We start from the raw sequence: 23,934 nt of genomic DNA, 5'->3' as shown, positions 1-23,934 counted from the left end.
CTAAGGTATTAGTATTATGTTTATGGGATTGACATAAAAAATTTTCAGAACTTTGGCCTTGCACAGTGGCTCATGCCTAGAATCCCAGCACTTGGGGAGGTCAAGATGGAAGGATCGTTTGAGACCAGGATAGGCAATATAGCAAAACCCCTTCTCTAAAAAATATGTTTTCAGTTAGCCAGGGATGGTGTCATGGGCCTGTAGTCCTACCTACTCTGGAGACTGAGGCAGGAGGAGCACTTGAGCCCAGGAATTCAAGGCTGCAGTGAGCTATGATTGCATCACTGCATTCCAGCCTAGGCAAAAGAGTGAGACTCTAACTAAAAATAAAAAAAAAAAAAAATCTCCAGAATTTTAACATGGGCATATGGATTCACTGTATCTTTAATGTTAATATTGAAGTTCGCTTTATAAAAGGCTTAGCAACGCATCAGCTCGCAAGAGGAAAGTTTCATACACAGTTGTATATTGCTTGAGGCTAGGGCCATGTTCTGGGAAATGCGTTGTTAGGTGATTTTGTCATTGTGCAAACATCACAGAGTCCACTTACACAAACCTAGGTGGCACAGTCTACTCTACACCCAGGCTACATGGCATAGCCTATTCCTGGACTACACGCCTAAATAGCATGTTACTGGACTGAATACTGTAGGCAACTGTAACATAATGATAAATATTTGTGTATCTAAACTTCTCAACACGGAAAAGGTTGTGCTGCTGTACGGATGTCACCAGATCACAAGATGTTTTCCAGCTCCATTATGATCTTAAAGGGCCACATGTACTGTTGTACATGTGGTCCATCACTGATTGAAGCATTATGTAGCGCGTGACTGTATTGAAATAAGTTTAGTAGTCATTCAACAAATATAAATATGTCTAAGGGGTATATTTTCCTCCCCACATCCCAAGCCTGGTGGCAGAGATTTCTGGGGCTCTTCCTCTGTTTTCTTTTTTTTCCTACAAAAATCCCAGATAAGGTCTGAGACCTCTCAACAATTGGAGTGCTGGTTGTGGGGTAAGAGCACCAGAGCACTTAGCTTTTCACTCCTCTGGTCTGTTGAGCATGGATGAGCAATGTACTCGAGACAAGCTGTCATATGGTTTATTGTTTTCCTGTTGGAAAAGCTACTTTTGTCCTGCAGAAGTTATCAAAGTGACCATCCAGGTGGAAAATTCCCTACACAGGCAATCTGAAGGATCGCTAGTGGCAGGGGGCAACATTACCCTTGATGAATAATTCACTAGTAATTAGTTCTCAAAGAAAGCTTTTATCTCTCATGGGCTGTTAGCATTTCAACATCAATTCTCAGTTACTCTGTTGAATGCTTTGATCCTACTATAAATATCAGTGCCTCGTTTTTCATTCCAGCTTCCACAATCCTCAGTACAGGAAAGAAGGAAGGTTTAGGAATGCACACGGCGGAAGGTGAGGATCACACCCCGTCTACCTAGGTAGGGTTATCCTTTGGGCAAGGCAGACTCAACATGTCCTAATCATTTACATCATTATCACCTTGTCTCATGTGCACCCCTGAGCCCTCCTTCTTAATCCTAGTTACAATTAAGTAAAGGACACCCTCCTAAATCCAGTCATCCAGCTCCCCTATATAGAAAACTGCTTCAGTCCCTCAATGCTTCCTCAAACCCCATTACCAATCCATTGCCAAATCATATAATTTCTACCTCTAAAACAGCTGTCAGTAGAATTCTTCATCCCCTTGCATTCATTTATTACCTGGTGTTTTCCCACTTTAGAGAGGGCCAGGAACAAGTCAAGGGGAGACAGAACCTCATTAGGCCCAGGGCTAAAGGGATACTGGGTGTGCAGGAAATAAGGCTCTCCCAAGGAAATGGAAGATGCCTAAAGAAAAAGCCAAGATCCACATTTTGGAAAGAGAGTCTGGAAGCATCAAATCCAAGACTGCATTTGGCCATGAGAGGAGAATGGGGTATAGGGCAGTCGCTGAGTAATACCCGGTATTTAAAGCTCCCACTTATGGCAGGATATCATGGCCAGGTGAGATGGGACAGGAGGGTATTGGAATTGTAATAATCTCCTAAATCAAGCCTCAACAACAGTACTTACAATTTAAATTCTTTTATTAGTCTTTTCTCCCCTGAACTGCCACACACAATTCTAAGCTGCATGAGGACCGGGATCTTTCTGTTCATTGTCACAGCTCCAGTGCCTCTCACAGAACTTCATATATGACAGGACACTATTAAATATTTATTAAATCATTACGCAGATTCTCTTGAAGCTGAAACTCTAATCTCATCACTCCAATGCTTAGGATTCTTCAAGTAACTTCTCAAAGACTTTAGGATAAAATAAATCTGGAAACCTCAGATTAGCACAAAAACAAATAAAAAAGAGTCATCTGGGCCAGGCGCAGCGGCTCACGCCTGTAATCCCAGCACTTTGGGAGGCCGAGGCGGGTGGATCACGAGGTCAGGAGATCGAGACCATCCTGGTCAACATGGTGAAACCCCGTCTCTACTAAAGACACAAAAAATTAGCTGGGCACGGTGGCGCATGCCTGTAATCCCAGCTACTCAGGAGGCTGAGGCAGGAGAATTGCCTGAACCCAGGAGGCGGAGGTTGCAGTGAGCCGAGATCGCGCCATTGCCCTCCAGCCTGGGTAACAGGAGTGAAACTCAGTCTCAAAAAAAAAAAAGAAAGAGTAATCTGGGTTCTGCAGGTTATTTTCCCACCTAATAGTTTGCCATTTTCTTCCTCCGCTTCCTGCAAGGAGGGAACATTCCAGTCACAGTAAACTGCTTACAGTTATTCACATGTGTCACATTCATTTATCTCTTTCCTCATAACCACAGTTCACGCAGCAATAATCGCTTCAGAAATCACCCTCTCCAGAAAGCTTTCTCCAACTCCATGACGGGTTTTAGTTAGATGTCAAAATATTTCACATCATCATATTGCAATGTTTCAGTTTTATGTTCCATGTCTGCTCAAGATATATACTCGCTACAGATGGTAGAATTGCCAGCCAGTCCCCACATTAGAGCAACTGAGTAAGACTATTTCTTAAAATCTCTGTGTGTGCGTGTGTGTGTGTGCACGTGCATGCATGTGTATATGCGTGTTTTATTGGTTGTTTCTCTGGAGAGCCCTAACACAGGTTTTTCTATTTTAACTCTGTGTCTAGAACTTAGAATAATGAGTAAATGAAAAATTAAATCTGGGTTGGAATTGCCCTCTCTTAATACAAGGGCACTCTGCAGTACAGAGCTGTTGAGCTGTTCAGAAGGAAATACTTATGAGATTGGCTTGAACTAGGTACCCAAGCTTATCCCTCATTCCTCTGGTTACTTGATCACCTGAGGCATAATAAAAAGTAATGAAGAATATGTACATTTTATAAACCTATTTATTCTGTTTGAGTGCCAGGGCAACCCTTTGCAAAGATTTCAACCAGCACCACAAACCCTGTGAATTGGGAGTAGTCCTGTTGGAGCCTCCTCCCTCCTCAGAGATGTCAATATCAGCTACTCCGCTGGAGCCTAATGGCTTGATGTCTTTATGCATACCATCCCACCCTTTCTTGAGTAGCCTTTGATTTCTGAATGACTGATGAGTCACTGGGAAAGACCTCCACACCAGCTGCTTGGGTCTTCCCATCATCCAACATCTGGACTAAATAAAACCTCAACATATGTCTTTAGTGAGGTAAGAATCAGTGATGTGTGAACAAGCAGGTGACCAGAGTTCTGGCCAAGGACTGCCAGCCTCAGGCTCTCTTCCCCAGTGATTGCTGGACTCCTGGGTTTATACTTGAAAATGACAGCTCATTCTCAATATGTATGATGAAAACCTCTGACAATATAGTTCTCACCAAAATGTTGCACATCACCAACTCCATCTTCCTTGGGCATGTCTCTCTGGGCATCATCCTTCTCCATCAAGATCTTCTGCTGAATCTCGAAGGAGAAACTGGGATCAGTGCCAGCCTGCACACAGCAAGGAGAGAGAGGTACCGTGATTGGAAATCTGAACTGACCTCTGAAAACTCAAGGTCAACATAACCTCTGAGTTGAACACAGATGTTTAACATCTGGGGAAACTGCTTCCGAAGTTGAAAAACAGATGTCCAGCCCACGTGGTGGCTCACGCCTGTAATCCCAGCACTTTGGGAGACTGAGGCGTGCAGATCACAAGGTCAAGAGATTGAGGCCATCCTGGCCAACAAGGTGAAACTCCGTTTCTACTAAAAATACAAAAATTAGCTGGGTGTGGTGGCACACACCTGTAGTCCCAGCTATGCAGGAGGCTGAGGCAGGAGAATCACTTGTTCCCAGGAGGCAGAGGTGCAGTGAGCCAAGATTGCACCACTGCACTCCAGCCTGGCAACAGAGCGAGACTCTGTCTCAAAAAAGAAAAAAAGAAAAACAGATGTCTTGGATCACCCTGTTATTCCACTGCTATCTACCCTTTAAAACAACAAAACTTCACCACTACCAGCACCACTAATAACAAAAGCACACTTTTATAAGGAATAAACAGATTCTGGCAAACAAGTAATAGACAATGCTTAGACCGAAAGAGGAACCAGTTTCTTAGCATAGTTATTTCTTGGGCATGTTGCTGCTTATTTTCTATTTTTCATCCCATGCTTATTATTTACCAGCCACCCTGTTAGGTATTTTGTCTTTATTATTTCTTCTAATTTTTACAAATCCCATGTTATATGGAAAGAAACTAGTGTCCTTGTTCTCAAGAGCTTCCCAAAGAGTTCCTGACTTTAAGTCTGGCTTTCTGCAGCTGTCCTATCTAATATTCTCTATAGACACAGGGGAGCCCAGGAGATGACCTCACCCCATTATCATGTAAGTAAGGGCTCCCATTTGTTATAAACCCAGTATGCCAAATATTGTCCTACTTGATCTCACTACGTCTCTAAGACTAAGTGCTGTCATTTTTTATTTAACAAATGAGGGGCCAGAGACTGACAAAGAATAAAGGACTTATCAAAAGTCACATAACCAGTGATGGACATTTTCTAATAAGGTAACAATCAGTATCTCCTATTCAAATGCTGAAACACACCAGGTTTTGCTTATATTGCTCTTGTGTACTGAAGAGAATGAACTTTAATGGTGGCAGAACCGGAGGCAGAAAACAAGTTAGAGACAAGTTATGCAACCATTCAGGGAAAAGATGAGGAGAAACTAAACTAAAGGCATTTGTGTAAGACAGCGAGATGCAGACTCTATGATATATATAGGAAGTAAATTCATCAGGCCAACATGATTTACTGATTGTGAAAGGTGTGTACAAGGGAGAGAGAATTTGATGTGGGAAAGTGATGGAGGATAGCATGTCATCACCTGCACATGGCAGTACTGGAAGTGGAGCAGATGTGGGCGAGGAGAAGAATTTAATTCTGGACATGTTGAATTGAAATACATCTGTAGGGCACCTAAGTGAAGTGCAGGGTGGAGAGCAAGACTAGAGATATATATTTGGAAGATGCAAATCATGACAAGTTTTGTTTTTCCTCAAAATGGGAGGGAGCAAGGCAAACTGTCTCCTAGGCTGAGGGAGATGTTGAAGATCTGGGAAACAGATTAAGTGACAGAGCAATGTCTTGAGAGAAGAGAGAGAGGGTGAGGTCAAGAACCCAGCTGCAGTGTTGGTCTTGACTGGAATGAGCTCTCTCTATCGCAAAAGAACGGGTAGTGAAAGCAGGTAAGAGGAGTTGTCAATATAGGTCGACAGCTATTGGTGGAAGGTTAAAATCAGAGGATTTTTATATACCGAGGGCCTCATTTTTGCCTGTGAAGAACAAGGCAGAGTCTTCCATTAAAAGTCTACCAGCGTGAATATTATTGTAGGAAATAACCGCTGAAATATAAACTTCCATAAGTTACATTTAAAAGAAGCTTTACAAACTTTTGTGCTGTGAGCAGCACCATCAAAAAGGTGAAATGGCAGCCCACAAAGCAGGAGAAAATGTTTGCAAATTATATATCTAATAAGGGACTCTCAGCTAGAGTATGCGTGAAACTCTTAACATTCAAAATACTTGGCAAAGCGTGGTGGCTCACTCCTGTAATCCCAGCACTTTGGGAGGCCGAAGGAGGAGAATCACTTGAGCATAGGATTTCGAGAATAGTCTGGAAAGCAGTAAGCGATCCTGACCCTACCAAAAATTTTAAAAAGTTAGCCAGGCATGGTGCCATATATCTGTGTTTCCAGCTATTTGGAGGCTGAGACAGGAGGATGGCTTGAGCCCCGGAGTTAGGAGCTGCAGTGAGTCATCATCATGCTACTGAGCCCCAGCCTGGGTAACAGAACAAGACACTGCCTCATAAAAAAAAAAAGAAAATACTCCAAGAACTTGAGTAGATATCGCTCCAAAGAAGATATACAAGTGGCTAATAGATATTGAACATCTTCAGCCATCTGGGAAGGGCACATCAATACCACAATATGGCACCATTCCATACCCACTAGGATGGCTGTAATAAAAACGACAGATTGTAGCAAGTATTGAGGAGGATGGAGAAATTGGAACACACATAGGGTGTTTGTGGAAATATAAAATGACTCTCTGGATCACAATCTTCCAGTTCCTCTAAAGGTTAACAGGGCTGCCATAAAACCCAGAAATTCCACTGCTACGGATATACCCCAAAGAATTGAAAACACATTCTCACAAAATCTTGTTTGTAAATGTTCATGGTTTAATTATTTGTAATATCAAAAAATGGAAACAACTCAGATATCTTTCAAAAGGTGGATAAAGTGTGATATATCTATACAATGGAATATTATTCAGCAATACGAATATGTGCTTCAACATGAATGACCTTTGCTAGTCACAAAAAAATCACGTATTACATCATTACATTTATGTAAACTGTCCGGAATAGGCAAATCTATAGAGACAGAAAATAGATTTGTGGTTACCCAGAAGCGAATGTGGGGAAGAGATAAAAGAGGAACAGGGAGTGACCGCTAATGGGTCTGGATTTTCTTTTGAGAGTGAGAAAAATATTGTAAAGTTAGATTGCAAATGACTCTTTGAATGTATTAAAAACCATTGAATTGTAAAGTTTAGGTGAATTATATCATATATGAATTACACCTCAGTAAAAGCTGTTTTTTTAAAGCTTCACAGAAGATTTTTAGGGCAGTGAAAATACTCTAAGATACTGTAATAGTGAATACATATTATTATATATTTGCCTAAACCCATAGAATGTAAACCCATTATGGTCTTTGCATGATGGCAATGCATCAATGTAGGTTCATCAGTTCACTGGTTGTAACACACATACCCCCCTAGTGGGGTTGTTAATAAAAGGAAAGGCCGTGTTTGTGTGAGGATGGGAGTATATGAGAAGTCTGTGTACCTTCCTCTCAATTTTACTGTGAACCAAAAAATAGTCTTTAAACAAAAATATAGTCTTAAACTAAAAAATTTTGCTGTGAACTAAAAAAAAGTCTTTAAATAAAAATAGAGTCTTAAACTAAAAAATTTTGATGGGAGTATATGAGAAATCTGTGTACCTTCCTCTCAATTTTACTGTGAACCAAAAAATAGTCGTTAAATGAAAATATAGTCTTAAACTAAAAAATTTTGCTGTGAACTAAAAAAATATAGTCTTTAAATAAAAATATAGTCTTAAACTAAAAAATTTTGCTGTGAACTAAAAAAAAGTCTTTAAATAAAAATATAGTCTTAAACTAAAAATTTTGCTGTGAACTAAAAAAAAGTCTTTAAATAAAAATATAGTCTTAAACTAAAAAATTTTGCCGTGAACTAAAAAAAAAGTCTTTAAATAAAAATATAGTCTTAAACTAAAAAATTTTGCTGTGAGCTAAAAAAAAGTCTTAAAAAAAAAGCAGAAGCTTAAAGTCTAAGGAAAAGATTGTTTATGGAGGCAAGAAGGGAACACTGCCAAAGACTAGGTAATAATAACGGCCATTATATTTGAGGGCTTATAAGCCAGGCACTGTGCTAAGTGTTTTACCCACATTATCTGCTTGAGCCTCCACCATAACCCCATATATATTCCGTGCTTTTCCCTCAATTTACAGACAATACAATTAAAGCTCAGAAACGCAAAGAACTTGTCGAAAGTCAGCAGTGAGAAAGACAGGAAGACAAAATGCAGACCTCCATCTGTTTGAGCCTGTTCCTTAACACATGTACTGTGCTGTCTCCCTCAAGCTTTGCTCTCAACTCCAACTTTCTAGGTTCCACAGAAATGCCAGCATCTTTAGGCCCCTTCTTTTTCAAGGGCATTCCTACAATGTTCTAGGTCTGTCAGTCTTAGAGTGGTAGATAGCATTTCCACCTCTGCAGTCTTAATAAAGAGTTGCAGGATAAACACATTTATAATACAAATGTTGTGGAATAAATGTCTTGATAAATGATCACTCTACTTAACTCCTCCACATGGAGGAGTCCTAGAAGCCCAGCTGACACCCTGTACAGAGTGATTTCCTGATGTTCAGAGCACTTAGAGCTAGAGTAACTAAGAGCCCAACCCAAAGAAAAAGTATCTCTTTATTCTATTTGAAGGGGATATGAATGAGAAGGAAAGAACAAACGTTGATCTCACCCGTTAGGGAGACAATGCCCGTACCCATTCCCTGCCGAGGTGGTTCTCGAGTTCTACGATCCTGATGCAACCTTCCAGCTTTCCCCACGTGATAACTGCAGATACACCTACATTACTTCCTGGCATGTGGGAGGGCTTCAAGAAGTTTCTTCTTCCTTTTTCATTCCTTTACTGTCCCCCCTCCTCCTCCTACTTGATAACCATGAAGAGCTCACTGTTTCAATTCAAACCTCTGCTGGGCGCAGTGACTCACACCTGTAATCCCAGCACTTTGGGAGACTGGGGCATGCGGATCACCTGAGGTCAGGAGTTTTAGACCAGCCTGGCCAACTTGGCAAAACCCCATCTCTAATAAAAATATGAAAATTAGCTGGGCGTTGTGGTGGGCACCTGTAGTCCCAGCTACTCGGGAGGCTGAAGCAGGAGAATCGCTTTAACCTGGGAGGCGGAGGTTACAATGAGCCAGGATCACACCATTGCACTCCAGCCTGGGCAAAAGAGTGAGACTCCATCTCAAAAATAAATAAAATAAAATAAATTAATTACATAAAATTATGAATTCAAACCTCTAGTCTGGAATGCAGTAACTGTAAAGGAAGAGACAGAAGTCAAACCTAGTTCCCCAGATCACCTGCCTAAACTCCATGGCCTGGTGATTATGACAAAATGGTGTTGGAGACTAACCGCCTCCTGATGAAATGATGACACCTGTCCACATGTGTCTAATCCCACATTATTATGAGGAGAAAAGCAGAAGAAAAATAGTGCCTTCTAATAAAGTGCAGTATTCCAGTGTTTACGTGAGCTTACATTGTGTCAGACATTGTACTAAAGTCTGTACACACATCTTGTCATTTATTCTCACACAGTCTTTTGAGGTGGGTTCTCTAACTGACAGGCAAGAAAACCGAGGGCAGAAGAAGAGGAACAACTTCTCTAAGGTCACTGAGTCTGTAGGTGAGGGGCTGGTAATCTCCTCCTAATCCGTGTGGCCCTAAGTCAGCTCCCCATTTCTGCATTAGATTGTCTCCTTATCCCTTCCACGGAAACTGTTCTCCTAAGAGTGGTATCGTGGAAAATGATTCTAATGTGTGAATAAGATTAAAAGCAATTCTCCAGTATCAACGGAAACATGCTACAGTGAATATCAGAAAACAATCTAATATCGCATTAAGAAAATACACCATGCCCAAGTAGGATTTGTTTCTGGAATGCAAGGATGATTCAATGTGAGGAAATCTATTAATATAAAAACCATATTAGTAAATGTAAGAAGAATAATTATATATTATCCCAGTCAGGGAAAAAGCTTTCTAAAGTTCTTTAAATTTTATTTTATTAAACAGATTTTTTTGGAGACAGGGTCTCACTGTCGCCCAGGCTGGAGTGGTGCAATCACCACTTACTGTAGCCTCACCCTCCTGGGCTCAAGGATTCTTCTGCCTCGGCCTTCTAAGCAGCTAGGACTCCAGGCGTGTATCACTCTATCTGGCTAATACTTTTATTTTTTAGAAATCTTGCCCAGATTGGTTTTAGAGTCCTAGTCTCAAGCGATTCTCCTGCCTCAGCCTCCTGAAGTGCTGGGATTGCAGGCATGAGCCACCACACTTGGCCTCCCCAACCCCCAAAAAAAGGCTTTTAACAAAACTCAATTCCTATTCCTAATAAAAACATGAAGAAAATAGAAATGGGTGCATATTTTCTATACTTGATCTTAGCCATAGGGCCAAGAAATGATGATGCGTGTTTTCCTATATTTTGATCCTAAGGATGTTTACTCTCTGCATCTATTGAATGTTGTTTTTAACCAACGCAATTAAAAAAGAAAAAAAATCAATTCATAGAAAAGGGAAAAGAACAAAGAAAACTATTTACAGATGATATGGTTTACCCAGAGAACCCGAGAAAATCAATGATGGACTCACAGACCACAAAATAAACTTAATCTTTTAAAAACGCTAAAGATAATGTTAATTTTATTCAAATGTCAGAAAAGCTGTAACAATAGCACAAAGAACAGTTTTTTCTGGAACTATTTGAGAGTAAATTGTGAACAGAGCGCCATCACTCTTGAATAATGTGTAACCCTTCAAAGAAGGGCATTTTTCAGATAACCAATACACCAGAATCAAAATCAGGAAATTGTCATTGACACTACCATAAAATTCACAAACTGCATTCAGGCTAGTTAATTATCCCAGTAATAATCTAAGAACATGTGTTATATTTAGCGTTTCTGAGTCTTTAGTTGTTTTTTTCAGTCTGGAAGAGCTCAGTGTGGGTGGCCTCTCACAGGCTAATTTATCCTCAGAGCAAGGGGTAATGGAACAGACAAACAGAGTGACCACAGTAAAAACCCATATAAAATGAATAATTGCTTGAGTATGTAGAGAAATCTGGAAGTGATGCTATACTTTTATCTTATTTTTACTCAAAAAATTTTGAAGCACACTATAAAATAGGAATATGTTAAATGATGAATATTCATTCTGTTGAATTCTTCCTAGACAGAATGTTCACAAGAAAAAAAAATTGTCTTATTTCCGAAATGGTTCTCCTAAATTAGATTTCGCAGTATATCTAGTCTTAGATCAGCATATGCTCAGCTCGAACTGGTCTTCAAGAAAATCTCAGAGTCTGTTCTTAGATTACATTTTAAACAGAGACACTGAGAACACAACTCTCCTCGTTTTGTTAGGTATTACTTCTAAGCAAGTTTTAAAAGATATTCTAATCTGACTCTGCCTGAAAATCCTGCCCAGATTATCATGAATTCTTTGGGCTGTGGTTCAAATTCCTCTACATGTAAAGCCTACAAGCAGTTTTCCTAGTTATATTTTTATGGTGATCGGATCACTGGCTTTCACCCATACTGACTGTCTGAAGGTTTCCGAACGTGTAGTAGGTATAGAAGTCACTTCCATGCTGTGCTTATTGGATGAATTTCTGAAACACCCACACAGATAGGTTACTGGATTTGCTATCATTCTTGTGGAGCTGCTTTTCTGAAAACAGATTGGAAAGGGAAAGAGGGCATTGTGGGTAGGGTCAAATTCCTCTTCTAGGTTGCCAGAGGCAAGAGCATACTGAGGAACTTCTTAAACATACAGACTCCTGGCTAGGAGTGGTAGCACGTGCCTGTAGTCCCAGCTGCTCAGGAGGTAAAGGCGGGAAGATCACTTGTGCCCATGAGTTTGAGACCAGCCTGGGCAACATAGTTAGACCCTGTCTCTAAAACAAACGTGCAAACAAACAAATGAATAAAAACAAAAATGCAGGTACCTTAACCTCACTCCAGACTTTTTGAATCAGAATCTGTATTGGTAGGTTCAGTTATGTGTGTTTTTTTTTTGTTGTTGTTGCTGTTATTTATTTATTTTTGTTTTTGAGACGGAGTTTCGCTCTTGTTACCCAGGCTGGAGTGCGATGGCGCGATCTCGGCTCACCGCAACCTCCGCCTCCTGGGTTCAGGCAATTCTCCTGCCTCAGCCTCCTGAGTAGCTGAGATTACAGGCACGCGCCACCATGCCCAGCTAATTTTTTGTATTTTTAGCAGAGACGGGGTCTCACCATGTTGACCAGGATGGTCTCGATCTCCTGACCTCATTATCCACCTGCCTCGGCCTCCCAAAGTGCTGGGATTACAGGCGTGAGCCACCGCGCCCGGCCTATTGCTGTTATTTTTGAGAGTCTCCCTTTGTCATTCAGGCTGGAGTGCAGTGGGACGATCTCAGCTTACTGCAAGCTCCACCTCCTGGTTCAAGAGATTCTTGTGCCGCAGCTTCCTGAGTAGTTGAGATTACAGGAGTGTATCATCACGCCAGACTAATTTTTTGTATTTGTAATAGAGACGAGATTTTGCCATGTTGACCAGGCTGGTCTTGAGCTCCTGGCTTCAAGTATTGTGACCGCGTTGGCCTTCTGAAGTCCCGAAATTACAGGTGTGAGCTACTGCACCTGGCCAGGTTTGGTAATGAGTGTTTCTAAGAAGATTCCCAGGAGAGTCTTCTGCAGTAAGCTTAACACATACTTCGACTAGCTTTGAGAACTTGTGTTCCACAGAATGTCAGTTTAACAGAATAATCCCATAAACAACCAAGAGGAGTTTTGGAAATGATGCACTCTATAGCCCCTCCTTAGCCAGCCATGGGACATATTAGTATGTGCATTTAGTATAGACTCTAAGGAAATATCTACTTAATTTTGTTTCATCCAGCATTTTCAAATTTATTTGAGTATACCACACACTTTTGTTGAGTCAACACATACTACTGTGCACCCCAACGAGCATGACTTTCAGAGACATTGACACAGAGCACGGTCCTCTCCGTGCCTCTCCTTCTTTTTTTAACAGACCAGCAACTGTCTGATGTCAGTCAGCTCAGCAGCGGACGTAACTTCACACTTTCGTAAGGAATATTGGACAGGTCGCTAAGAACTTCGTGCCTAGCGTTATTCTCCAGCTCTTCCTCGGTTCCTTCCTAAACGTTAGATAGTTTTTAAAAACTGTTAACAGTTATGAAAACTGATGCGCACTGATTTCTTACTCTGTACAGACTGTTTTCTAAGCATGTTGCAGGCATATCACTTAAGACACAGCCCTCTGAGGTAGTCTCATTACTGTAACAATGTTATAACAGGATACTGAGGTACAGAGATATTAAACAACTTGACCTAAGAGAACGCATAGTAGGTGGTGAAGCAGGTATAGACATTAAATCCAGGTTCTCAGGTTCAAAGCCAATAATATTAACCACTTCATTATTCTACCTGAATAGTAGATTTGATATGGTTTGGCTCTGTGTCCCACCTAAATCTCATCTTAAATTGTCATCCCCACATGTCAAGGGAGGGACCTGGTGGAAGGTGATTGTATCACGAGAGTGGTTTCCCCCATGCTGTTCTCCTGAGAGCGAGTGAGTTTTCACAAGATCTGATGGTTTAAAAGTGTTTGGCAGGCTGGGCGCGGTGGCTCAAGCCTGTAATTCCAGCACTTTGGGAGGCAGAGGCGGGTGGATCACGAGGTCAAGAGATCGAGACCATCCTGGTCAACATGGTGAAACCCCATCTCTACTAAAAATACAAAAACTTAGCTGGGTATGTTGGTGCACACCTGTAGTCCCAGCTACTCAGGAGGCTGAGGCAGGAGAATTGCCTGAACCCAGGAGGCGGAGGTTGCGGTGAGCCAAGATCACGCCATTGCACTCCAGCCTGGGTAACAAGAGCGAAACTCAGTCTCAAAAAAAAAAAAAAAGTGTTTGGCAGTCCTCTTCACCTCCTATTGCCATGTAAGACATGCCTTGCTTCCCCTTCACTTTCTGCCATGATTATAAGGTCCCTGAGGCCTCCTCAGCCAAATGGAACTGTGAGTCAATTAAATATTTTTCCTTTATAAATTGCCCAGTCTCCAGTTGTTCTTTACAGTGTGTGAAAATGGACTAATTCGAGATTCTTTGGCAATCTCATTCAAAACTAAAGCTTCCCTTGTCCATGGCTTCCCAAGCCCTGTTCCTAACGCTTGCTATCTCTTCTGAGCTAAGATCAACACCCCTAACTGCTTGATAGACGTCAGTGAGGAGGTATAACTGGATTCTCAAACTCAGCATGTCTCTGTAGAATCTCATCCTCCCTTTCCAATCTTACCCTTCCTTTGGTTTTCTCTCTTTCCAGCGTTCATGAATTTCTTCATATGACAACTGTGAGCTCTTACCATGCATTTGGCACTGTGCTCTGTTGGGAAGTTAAAGGCCAACAGGACTTCTTATTCCTGAATCCTGTTTGCCTCATAACTTCAGTGAACACATGCTTTGTCATGGCCACTTTCTTCTGCTCCTGCATTCTGTCCTTCCAGATTAGTCTCCAGCAGCTGTTTTATTCTCTAAGTTATTCTTAAGTCAGATCACTTGAAAAAGAATTTGGTTGTTCGATTGTCTTTCCCTGAAAGGTCACTGGCATGTCCGTAGGTGCAGGAAGAGTGTATTCCAAAAATGGCCCCACTGACTCACGTGCTCATCCTACCCTGTGACACTGGCAGCCCTCCATCATGAGGTGGGGTCTACATTTCTCCCCTGGGATCTGGATGGGCCTATCAGTACTAGTGGAAGTGATGCTGGGCTATGTGCTTTTCAAAGCTAAGCTCTAAAGGCAAACAGCTTCTTCCTTGCCCTTCAGTGAACCTAGACCCTGAGTCAGGAGGAAGAGGAAAGACTACATGGGGTCACTATCTAAGGTGTTCTTGGTGACAGCCCCTGCTGATGACCCAGCTGACAGCCAGCACCAACCTCCAGACAAGTGAGTAAGATTTCAGGTGAGTCCCAGTCCTAGCCTTTGCGGGTCGTCAGCTGATGCTGAGTGAAGAAGAGACAAGATGTTCTCTCTGAGCCTTACCTAGATTGTAGTGTTGGAGCAGCATAAGTACTGTCATTGCTTTAGGCCACTGAATTTTGGGGTGTGTGTTACACTGCAGTCGACGATGAGAACCAGTGCCTACCTCTGCACCAGCTTTCAGAGGGGCAGAGTCCTAAAGTACAGCTACCTAGAAGGAGCTGCTGCTGGGGAAGCAGGCACCATTATTAAATGTCAACTGTGTGCCATCCTTTTCACATTTTTACTCCTCTGTAGCACTTAATAAAGTACTTTGCATGTAGTATATATTGAATAAATATTTGCTAAATTGAGTTGAAATATGGCGTGATAGTTAAGTACGTGACCTTAGCAGTCGGATACTATACAAACCAGAGCTCTAAATGCTGCAGCTGTGTGATAGGAAGCAAGTGTCCTCCCCAGTCCATCAGTGTCTATATTTTTATGGTAATAAAACTACAACACTCTGAAATTGATGTAAGAATTAAATGTTTAACGCATGTGCAAGTGCCTAAGAATGTGAGACTCATGGTAAATCTCTCTCTCTCATTCTCTCTTAAATTTTAGGGCAAAATGAGGATTGTAGCCTGATTGTGAGGGATCTTGAATGCATAGTTAAGGTTCATTTTTTTAGGCCTTAGGGACCAAGGGAAAATTACAGAGGTGTGATATGCGTAAGGCAGAGTTTGAGATTACTATGGCAATAATGTGTAGAAAGGATATATAAAAACCAGAGCTGAAGTGTCTAAGAATGTTAGGGTTTAAAAAAGACTTAAAAATGTAGCCAGGGGGGTATCAGGTCGGCAGCAAATGGCAAGATAATATTACCAGGGAAATTTCCATAGATTTTCATTGACTGGGGTTGAGTCTACCTCGGAAAAAGTTAAACTAAGAAAAGCGAAGTCCAAAATTGGTTTCAGTAATTTCGTGGCATTTATTAAGAATTGTTCACACAGGATGCCCTATGATTCCACAATTCACCTCTAAAAGTCTATCTTATAAAGAAATGAGGGCAAGACTGCTTGAAGTCGTATATCAGAGATATGTACCGCAGCCTCGTTGGTGATAACAGTGTTGAAAACCTGTAATGTCATCAGTGAGGTCACGGTGAAGTAGACTGCTGTGTGTTCATGCAATCAGGTAACCTAAGAATGAGATAGGGCCGGGCGCGGTGGCTCACGCCTGTGATCCCAGCACTTTGGGAGGCCGAGGCGGGCGGATCACAAGGTCAAGAAATCGAGACCATCCTGGTCAACATGGTGAAACCCCGTCTCTACTAAAAATACAAAAAATTAGCTGGGCATGGTGGCGCATGCCTGTAATCCCAGCTACTCGGGAGGCTGAGGCAGGAGAATTGCCTGAACCCAGGAGGCGGAGGTTGCGGTGAGCTGAGATGGCACCATTGCACTCCAGCCTGGGTAACAAGAGCGAAACTCCATCTCAAAAAAAAAAAAAAAAAAAAAAAAGAATGAGATAAATCTATATAAACTGACCTGAAGAAGTTGTAGGCAAAAAGAGCAAGTTGTAAAGCTATACGTGTACACACGCGGACACACACACGCGGACACACACACGCGGACACACACACGCGGACACACACACGCGGACACACACACGCGGACACACACACGCACACATACACATCAGATGGCTCTGTATATAATGCCATTTGATTTTTGTTAACAGGAAAAAGCTGAAGTGTCAGAAAAGAACATCACTGAAGGATGTGCGAGTGGAGTGGGTCTTACAAGATTTACTTTGATTAATTGGTACAGTTTTGCCTTTCAGTGTTTTTTTTTTATAAAAACATAAGAACATACTATATTTGCAAATCTCATACCATTACAAGCAAACGGTGCCGTTAACAGAAGCGGTAAAGTTGAAAGATTGTTGGATTCCAGAGAAAGTAGCTGAGTAGATAGAGATTAGCTTGCAGAAAGAAAAAAAAGATGCAGATTCACTTGTATCTGGCATGAAGGGGTGCTGTACCAAGGGGTGGATTGTGGTGAGAGTTGTGGTAGTTGTTGGCAGCAGTCAAGGGTGTGTCTGGGCAGGCTTTCCGGGTTGCGGTTCTTGTAGGGCTCAGACAAGCTGTGGTCGATATGACTAGAGCTTGCTGCTAAGACTAGAGGGTCACAGGCAAAATTCATGATCCAGTGTCAGGGGAAGCAGCACCACAGATCATTTTTACTGCTGCTGTCCTTGGATTGGAGAAAATAATTCTCTATGACACAGCCATGTTCACCTAAAGGCTGGCTGGGGAAAACGATCTCACTGACCGATAATTAACTCCGGATCCAACATAAGAGGAGGGTCAGAAGATAGTACAACATCCTCAGTATGAAACGAATCTTCATTAATTTGCCTACCCCCACATTAAACTTATTTACATTTTCAAGTTGGTATGTATCCATATCTATATCATCTGTCTAGATACATACAGATAGATATCCCTGTCTACCTCTTCTCGTATGAAACAATTAGCATTTATTCACATTTGGTCTTGAACAATACTATGTATTGAGACATATTAAATATAAGGTAAGCCCATTATAAAAATGGATCCCACATGGGGGATTACAGTGGTATGCGGTAGGGCCAGTGTTTTATTACAGAATTACTGATTGCTTCTCCAGGTGGGTTAAATTGACGACTCTAAGGACATTTTTGCAAACTCCCTTCTTCTAGCTTACTGTCTCTACAAATGTGCTCATGGGAAGACCCACTTTCTCTTCGTGACTTTAAAATGCTTCGAGCAAAGAAACACTTGGATGTTTTAATAAATAAACGTTATCTCCAAAGCCCAATGATGAATTTTTTTAATACATGAAAGTCTCTTTTTAAATCCTTTTCAATATTTCATACACATTGTATTAGATAAGTATAAATAATATATTTGAAAATTTTAAAACATGCATATGCAAAGTGATTTGAAAAGTCCCTAAAATATTTATGATTTTACTGTCTACAATTTTCTTTTATTTATCCTGTCTCCTGTAGATTCTATTAGATATAGGTAGGGATTTTTAAAAAGTGTCATGCCTTTCTCCCTTCCTTTCTTTCTTTCTCTTTTTTCTTTTATTCTTTTTTCTTTCTCTCTCTCCCTCCCTCCCTCCTTTCCTCTCTCCCTCTCTCCCTCCCTCCCTCCTTCTTTTCTTTCTTTCCCTCCCTCCCTCCCTCCTTCCCTTTCTTTCTTCCTTCCTTCTCTCTTTCCAAACCTAGAAGATAAGCTGTGGAAATAAAGTCAGTTGCCTAAGATCCCACCGCCTCTCATGCTCACAATGATATGCTTAGACTCTGAAATGTGTTGCCTGCTTCTGCCATGTTCCTTATTCATGATATTTCAGAACAAAGGATTTATACATACCCGTGAAGCTACATATATCCTTTTTTTTAAAAAAATACTGTTATCAAGCCATATGATATCTCATAGCTTAATAGGAAAATATTCATGTAAGATAAAGAATGTTAGACTGCTTTAATTTTGTCAGTCTCTTTTATTTCTCAGCAGAAATTCCAGCCTCAGTTTCCCTGCTTATCAAGCAATATATGCTTCCAAGCAATTGAAAAGTAAAAATGGAAGTACTTTTAGAAATTACTTTATGCTCCTGCCACTAATCCGATAGAGACCTGGAAGCAGGAGGAATAAGAGAAGCTGGTTTTCTGGCAGTGAGGAACGATGCAGAGAACGTGGAGGGCTGCTCCAAATTTTAGTAGGTTTATATGCATCATTTAATATAGTTGGTGAGTGCATGGGTGAAACAAAATTACAGATTTCTCTTTAGTGGCTTGGCTAAGAAGTTGAAGTTGGGAGTAGACTCTGACTCTAAATCTTTTAGGAGTTGGATACATATCTAATTCCTAGTTTTTCTGTGTGTGTGTGTGCGTGTGTATGTGTGTGTTGGGGGAGGTTTGAATAGTTCTGTCAGTTTGGTGATAAGAAAATGTAAGGTGATATAAAATTTAAAAAAACAAAAAAAGGTATACTGAGTTTAAAATCGAGTGAAAAACTGGGTCGTCTTCTAGAACCTAGTTAAATAACACACAAAACAGACTTCTTAGAAATATCAATGTTAGGATTTTTTTTTTAACCAAAGAATAATGGAAGAACCAGGAATCCAGGACGGGAGAATTGAGTGAGCAAGAGAAACAATCCACAGGATAGTTTGTTTTTCATTCGTAGTGATGGATTTGAACAGTCCATTCAACCCTTTCACCCGGTGCTTCTCTTACTAATTGCATGCCTTTGCGAGATGGGGCAATATGGGAGCGATGTGGGAAGACAAATGGCCCTTCAGAGGTTTCCATGATCGTTTAGAATTGGTGTGTTGGCTCTACTGAATGCTGTTGATAGAACGGAAATGTCTAAAACTCTGAGTGAACAGTCAATTAGCTACTCAGAAAAATATCCAGAAATTAGGAAAAACATCGTAAGCATTTGTATTTGTTCCTTTTCATCTCACGAGCGACTCTATTCCCTTTTATCTAACAGAGAAGGTCCAGTTGGTTTGGCTGGTTGGCTAACACCACACACCCACTGTGAGGTCTTCATATTTATGCTGTACGGCGTGCAGCATTTGGCAGGGACTCCGCAGAGACTTTCCAGGTTTCAGGATATTGATTGAGTCAAGTGGAAGGTATAATGCTTCTTTTTCTTTGTTTGTTTGTTTTGTTTTGTTTTGGGGACAGATCTCACTCTGTCCCCCAGGCTGGAGTGCTGTGGCGCAATCTTGGCTCACTGCAACCTCTGCCTCCAGCGCTCAAGCGGTTCTTCCACATTCCCCTCCTGAGCAACTGTAACCACGGGCACATGCCACCACACCCAGCTAATTTTTGTAGAGACAGGGTCTCCCTCTGTTGCCCATCTGGTCTCAAACTCCTGGACTCAAGCGATCCGCCAGCCTCAACTTCCCAAAGTGCTGGGGTTACAGGCGTGAACCACTGTGCCTGGCCACTGTCTGTTAGAAACCAAAACTCTTTAAAAATCTTGATAAGATGTTTATTAAGTATGTCATTCAATATGTGTTCATAGATTACCTGAGCAGGGGAAATTAGGGGAAATCGAAAGATAATCCATTGACAGATAGACTGGGAGTAACTGTGATTCAGTTTCCCTGTCACTGGTGGGAAGCATCTCCAGCATCTCAATCAATCAGTGCACGGGAGGATACTGGCAGCCTCAGCTGCCGCTGTGTATATGAAGCAGTTGGACTGCAGTGGCTGTAACTCTTTCGGCCTTTCACCCCCAGCTGGCTCACTCCTCCAGAAGAGAAGGGGCCACCGGGAGCATTTGGGAAATACACTGGTTCTGTGTGGTTGGGAGCTCGCTGGCCTCGGAAGCTCCAGCGGCTGAGCTACTGTGCAGTCTGGCAGCCGCCTGTGGGGAGGTGCGTTGTGGATGGTGGTAAGTCTACCTAATTTTGGAATGCAGCTCCAGGAAGTCCTCTGTTGCACTGCACCTAACTCTGCTCCTTTGTCAGCTTTATAGTAACGAAGGTGACATTTTTATCTCCTTCTGCCAGACTTCCATGTCTATCTTTCCATGGTTTTCAAACTTGGTGGAGAAATGAATGCTATTTTTTGCCCCTGTCCTCAAGCCTCATAAAAGGTACTCGGCTCCATCAGCTCTATGTATCTATGTACTTTGCATCTAGTTATGTGAGATGTATTCATTCATTTAGCCATTCATTTGGATATACAGATCGGGCCCTTAGCCTGTGCTAAATACTCTGGTAAGTCCTGAGACTACTCACGGAAGCTCACGGTATAGAGTATTTATAACGCATTGAACAAGTGGGTGAGCATCAAGCTTCCTGGGAAGAAACACGGTCTGAATGAAGTTGCTCAGTTTTTTTTGGTCTTGCCTTAACGGAGTCTTAGCAGAGTGGGATTTGGCCTGAGGTAGTCCAGGGTGACAGGAGCTCAGGCTGCAGAGGCAGCAGTGGCTCCATTCTGAAAGGCTCTCCTCAAAAGCCATACAAAGGGCCCTGGATGTTGCCTGGTAGGCAACAAACAGCTGGTTAAAAGGTCAGAGGAAGGATGTGGTCGATTTCTGTCTTAAATAAGTCACTTTGATAGTTCGGAGGATCAATTTGAGCAGGACCAGCCTAAATAGACTAGTTTGCGGGTTGTTCTAGGTGAGAAATTATAAGAATGTGATTTAGTAGAACCTCTTTTCTTTTTTTTCTCCTTTTTTCTCTTGGACATTGTGAAATGAGCTAAGGCACAGAACCATTTAACTGCAGTTCATAGCAAGAACTCAATAAACGTCGGCCATCATCATTTTCTTTTCCTAAATCATCATGTCATTTCCATCATCATCATCACCAGAAATGGTAATTTCTTCCTTACTGCTCATCCTAAAAAATGAGCAGCCTCCCAGAGGCAGGCCGCTCCCAGATGAAGAGAGCAGTAGTACCTTCTCTCACAGGGCTCTGGTTCAGCTGATAAAACCACTCCCTGCCCCTACTCCCACCCCACCACCACATGACTACACCTCCCCTGGCAGAATTGCTAAGTAACATGGGATGGCAAAGATGATGCATTCCTACCCTGGCCATGGAGCAAAACTGTGGTATTACTCTTGGGTGTTAAAAATTTCCTCTTTGTTTTACTGTATCATGCTTCCTTCTGGCCAGAACTCTACTTATCTGATAGAAAATATAGTGTTCAATTCTTTGTTTAGCTGCCAAGATTCTTTGGTGCCTTGGCAAAGAAAGGAAATCTGGCACGAGTGTTTAGGATCACCCACTTACCTTAGAAAACTACACTTTCTAGATTGAGAGAGTATGTGGGTGGTCTTCTCCCCAGCGTGCCAGCTTTATCCCTTTGAATTATTGGAAATCTCAGCAAGTACCCTATTGAAGGAATTTTACTTGACTTATATATTTTTGAGGTCTTATTTAAAATTATATTTGATTAAAAAAATTTTTTTGAGACAGAGTCTTGCTGTGTTGCCCAAGCTGGAATACAGTGGCATGCTCTTAGCTCTTTGCAACCTCTGCCTCCCAGGTTCAAGAAATTGTCTTGCCTCAGCTTCCCTAGTAGCTGGGACTACAAGCACCACCACCATGCCCAGCTAATTTATTTTTATTGTTATTTTTAGTAGACATGAGATTTTTCCCATGTTGGCTAGGCAAGTCTCGAACTCCTGACCTCAGGTGATCCTCCCACCTCAGCCTCTCAAAGTGCTGGCATTACAGGTGTGAGCCACCATGCCCAGCCTAATAATAATATTATTAATAATAAATCTAAGAAAAAATGAAAAAAATAATCCAAATTTTTTAACAGAAAACTCAAATTAAACTTTTAAAAATAACCACAGAACAACCAATTGATTTTATTTCAATCTTTTATTTTCTAACTCTCTTATAAAGATCTGTGAACCAAAAATTAAGAAGATTCAAATGAAGAAAACCTTCATAGAAATGCAGCACTTAAAGGGTTATTTAAAAGAGGAAGTGTGGACCAGGCACTATGGATGGGGTGGCTCACACCTGCAATCTCAGCACTTTGGGAGGCCAACATGAGCAGATCACTTGAGACCAGGAGTTCCAGACCAGCCTGGCCAACATGGCAAAATCTCGTCTCTACTAAAAATACAAAAATTAGCTAGGCCTGGTGGTGCACACCTGTAATCCCAGCTACTCAGGAGGCTGAGGCATGAAAATCGCTTGAACCTGGGAGGCAGAGGCTCCCATGAGCCAAGATGGCACACCTGCACTGTAATCTGGGTGACAGAGGGAGATTGTGTCACAAAAAAAGAGGAAGTGTGGTTTGTATGTTCTTTCAATATAGAATGGCTTTTATTTTAACTCTACTGCAAGCATAGTCAATATGATTTTCCTGTACGTCTGTCTTCAAGAAGATGAGAGTCCTTTGAAACGAACAGCATACAGTCTTCCCAAGGACGTCTCTTTCTGATAGTGCAATAATCTTCGTAGACCGCCAAAGCAGAATTGTACTGGCAAAGTTGGGAGTCTGGATCTGGCTTGTCTGAGTCACAGCCTTTTGTATGTTTGTTCATTCGTCCTATGGCGATTTGTACTTGTGACGGTTACCTGGATTTTGCAAATTTGGGGGCTTGAGCAAGTGTTTTTCTTCTCAGTATTTCTGTCTTCTTACCTATCAAGAGCGAGAATGCTAAAAGCTATAAAAGCTTCTTCCCAGGAGTTTACCAAGAAATAGTCATCCTTCAAATGTAGAGAGTAAATTTTAAGTTCTTTATGTGAGCAGATGAGGCCATTAAGAGATAGTATAGAAAGGTAAAGGCTTACAAGAGCAAATATAAGAAACAGTTTTTCCACATTTTCAAGAACACTCAGAGTGAACAGTCTGCGCCTGTAAGTAAACAAGGTAATTATCAGTTGCCTTTCCACATAGTACCTACTTTAAAATGTCCAGCAAAGTTTGCATCTGTTAGAATACTTTCAGCCACAGGTCTGTTAAATTAACTTAAGCCATGTCGAAAACCACTGGCTCGTGTAACTATACGTCGTAGATTCCCGGGGCTTCAGGTTCGTGGACCCAGATGCTTTTCCTCTCCAGACTCCGCTGAACACAGGCTCTGTTTAGTCTAAGGACAGTTTTCCACAGCCGCCAGCTGCAATCAGGGCTACAAGCTTTTACTTCCACTTCTGGTGTAGGAGAAACTTGCTTCCTGAAAGGTCCCTCAAATGTAAGAAGACTTTTCCCCTGGACACCTCTACTTGATTTGGGTCACACGTCCACTGCAGAACCAAAAGTGGGAAAAGTTATGCCGTAACTCTTTGGCCAGTCAGGCTGTTGAGGATATGGGCTGAGTCAGGAAGAAGTGGATACCTGGCCAGAAAGGAGTGGATATCTTCCATTCTGTTGAAGAGGCAGAAAGGGCAATGAGTAACAGCCACTCCAGAGTTCCTGGGAGGAGTAAGCCTGTACAGTAAGGACAGAAGCCACTGTGAACATTAATGCAGAGTAGGATTTGGCAGCCGAAGC

The 23,934-nt window shown here is 41.7% G+C and overlaps 1 protein-coding gene across 17 annotated transcripts in view; it reads right to left on the bottom strand.

Moving 5' to 3' along the window:
- PHLDB2 (pleckstrin homology like domain family B member 2) overlaps positions 1-23,934 on the bottom strand; it is a 239,555-nt gene that overhangs the window by 119,802 nt on the left and 95,819 nt on the right. For all 17 annotated transcript variants that reach the window (XM_008982473.5, XM_008982475.5, XM_008982477.5 and 14 more), the window contains exon 2: positions 3,858-3,972. In XM_008982473.5, coding sequence (XP_008980721.4) covers positions 3,858-3,924 — 67 coding nt within the window. In that variant the 5' untranslated portion in view covers positions 3,925-3,972. The remainder of the gene's footprint in view (positions 1-3,857; positions 3,973-23,934) is intronic.

The sequence above is a fragment of the Callithrix jacchus genome, chromosome 15 (genome assembly GCF_049354715.1).
Source record: "Callithrix jacchus isolate 240 chromosome 15, calJac240_pri, whole genome shotgun sequence".
In the NCBI taxonomy this organism is placed as follows: Eukaryota; Metazoa; Chordata; class Mammalia; order Primates; family Cebidae; genus Callithrix; species Callithrix jacchus.
This window is presented reverse-complemented; position numbering and strand designations above follow the sequence as displayed.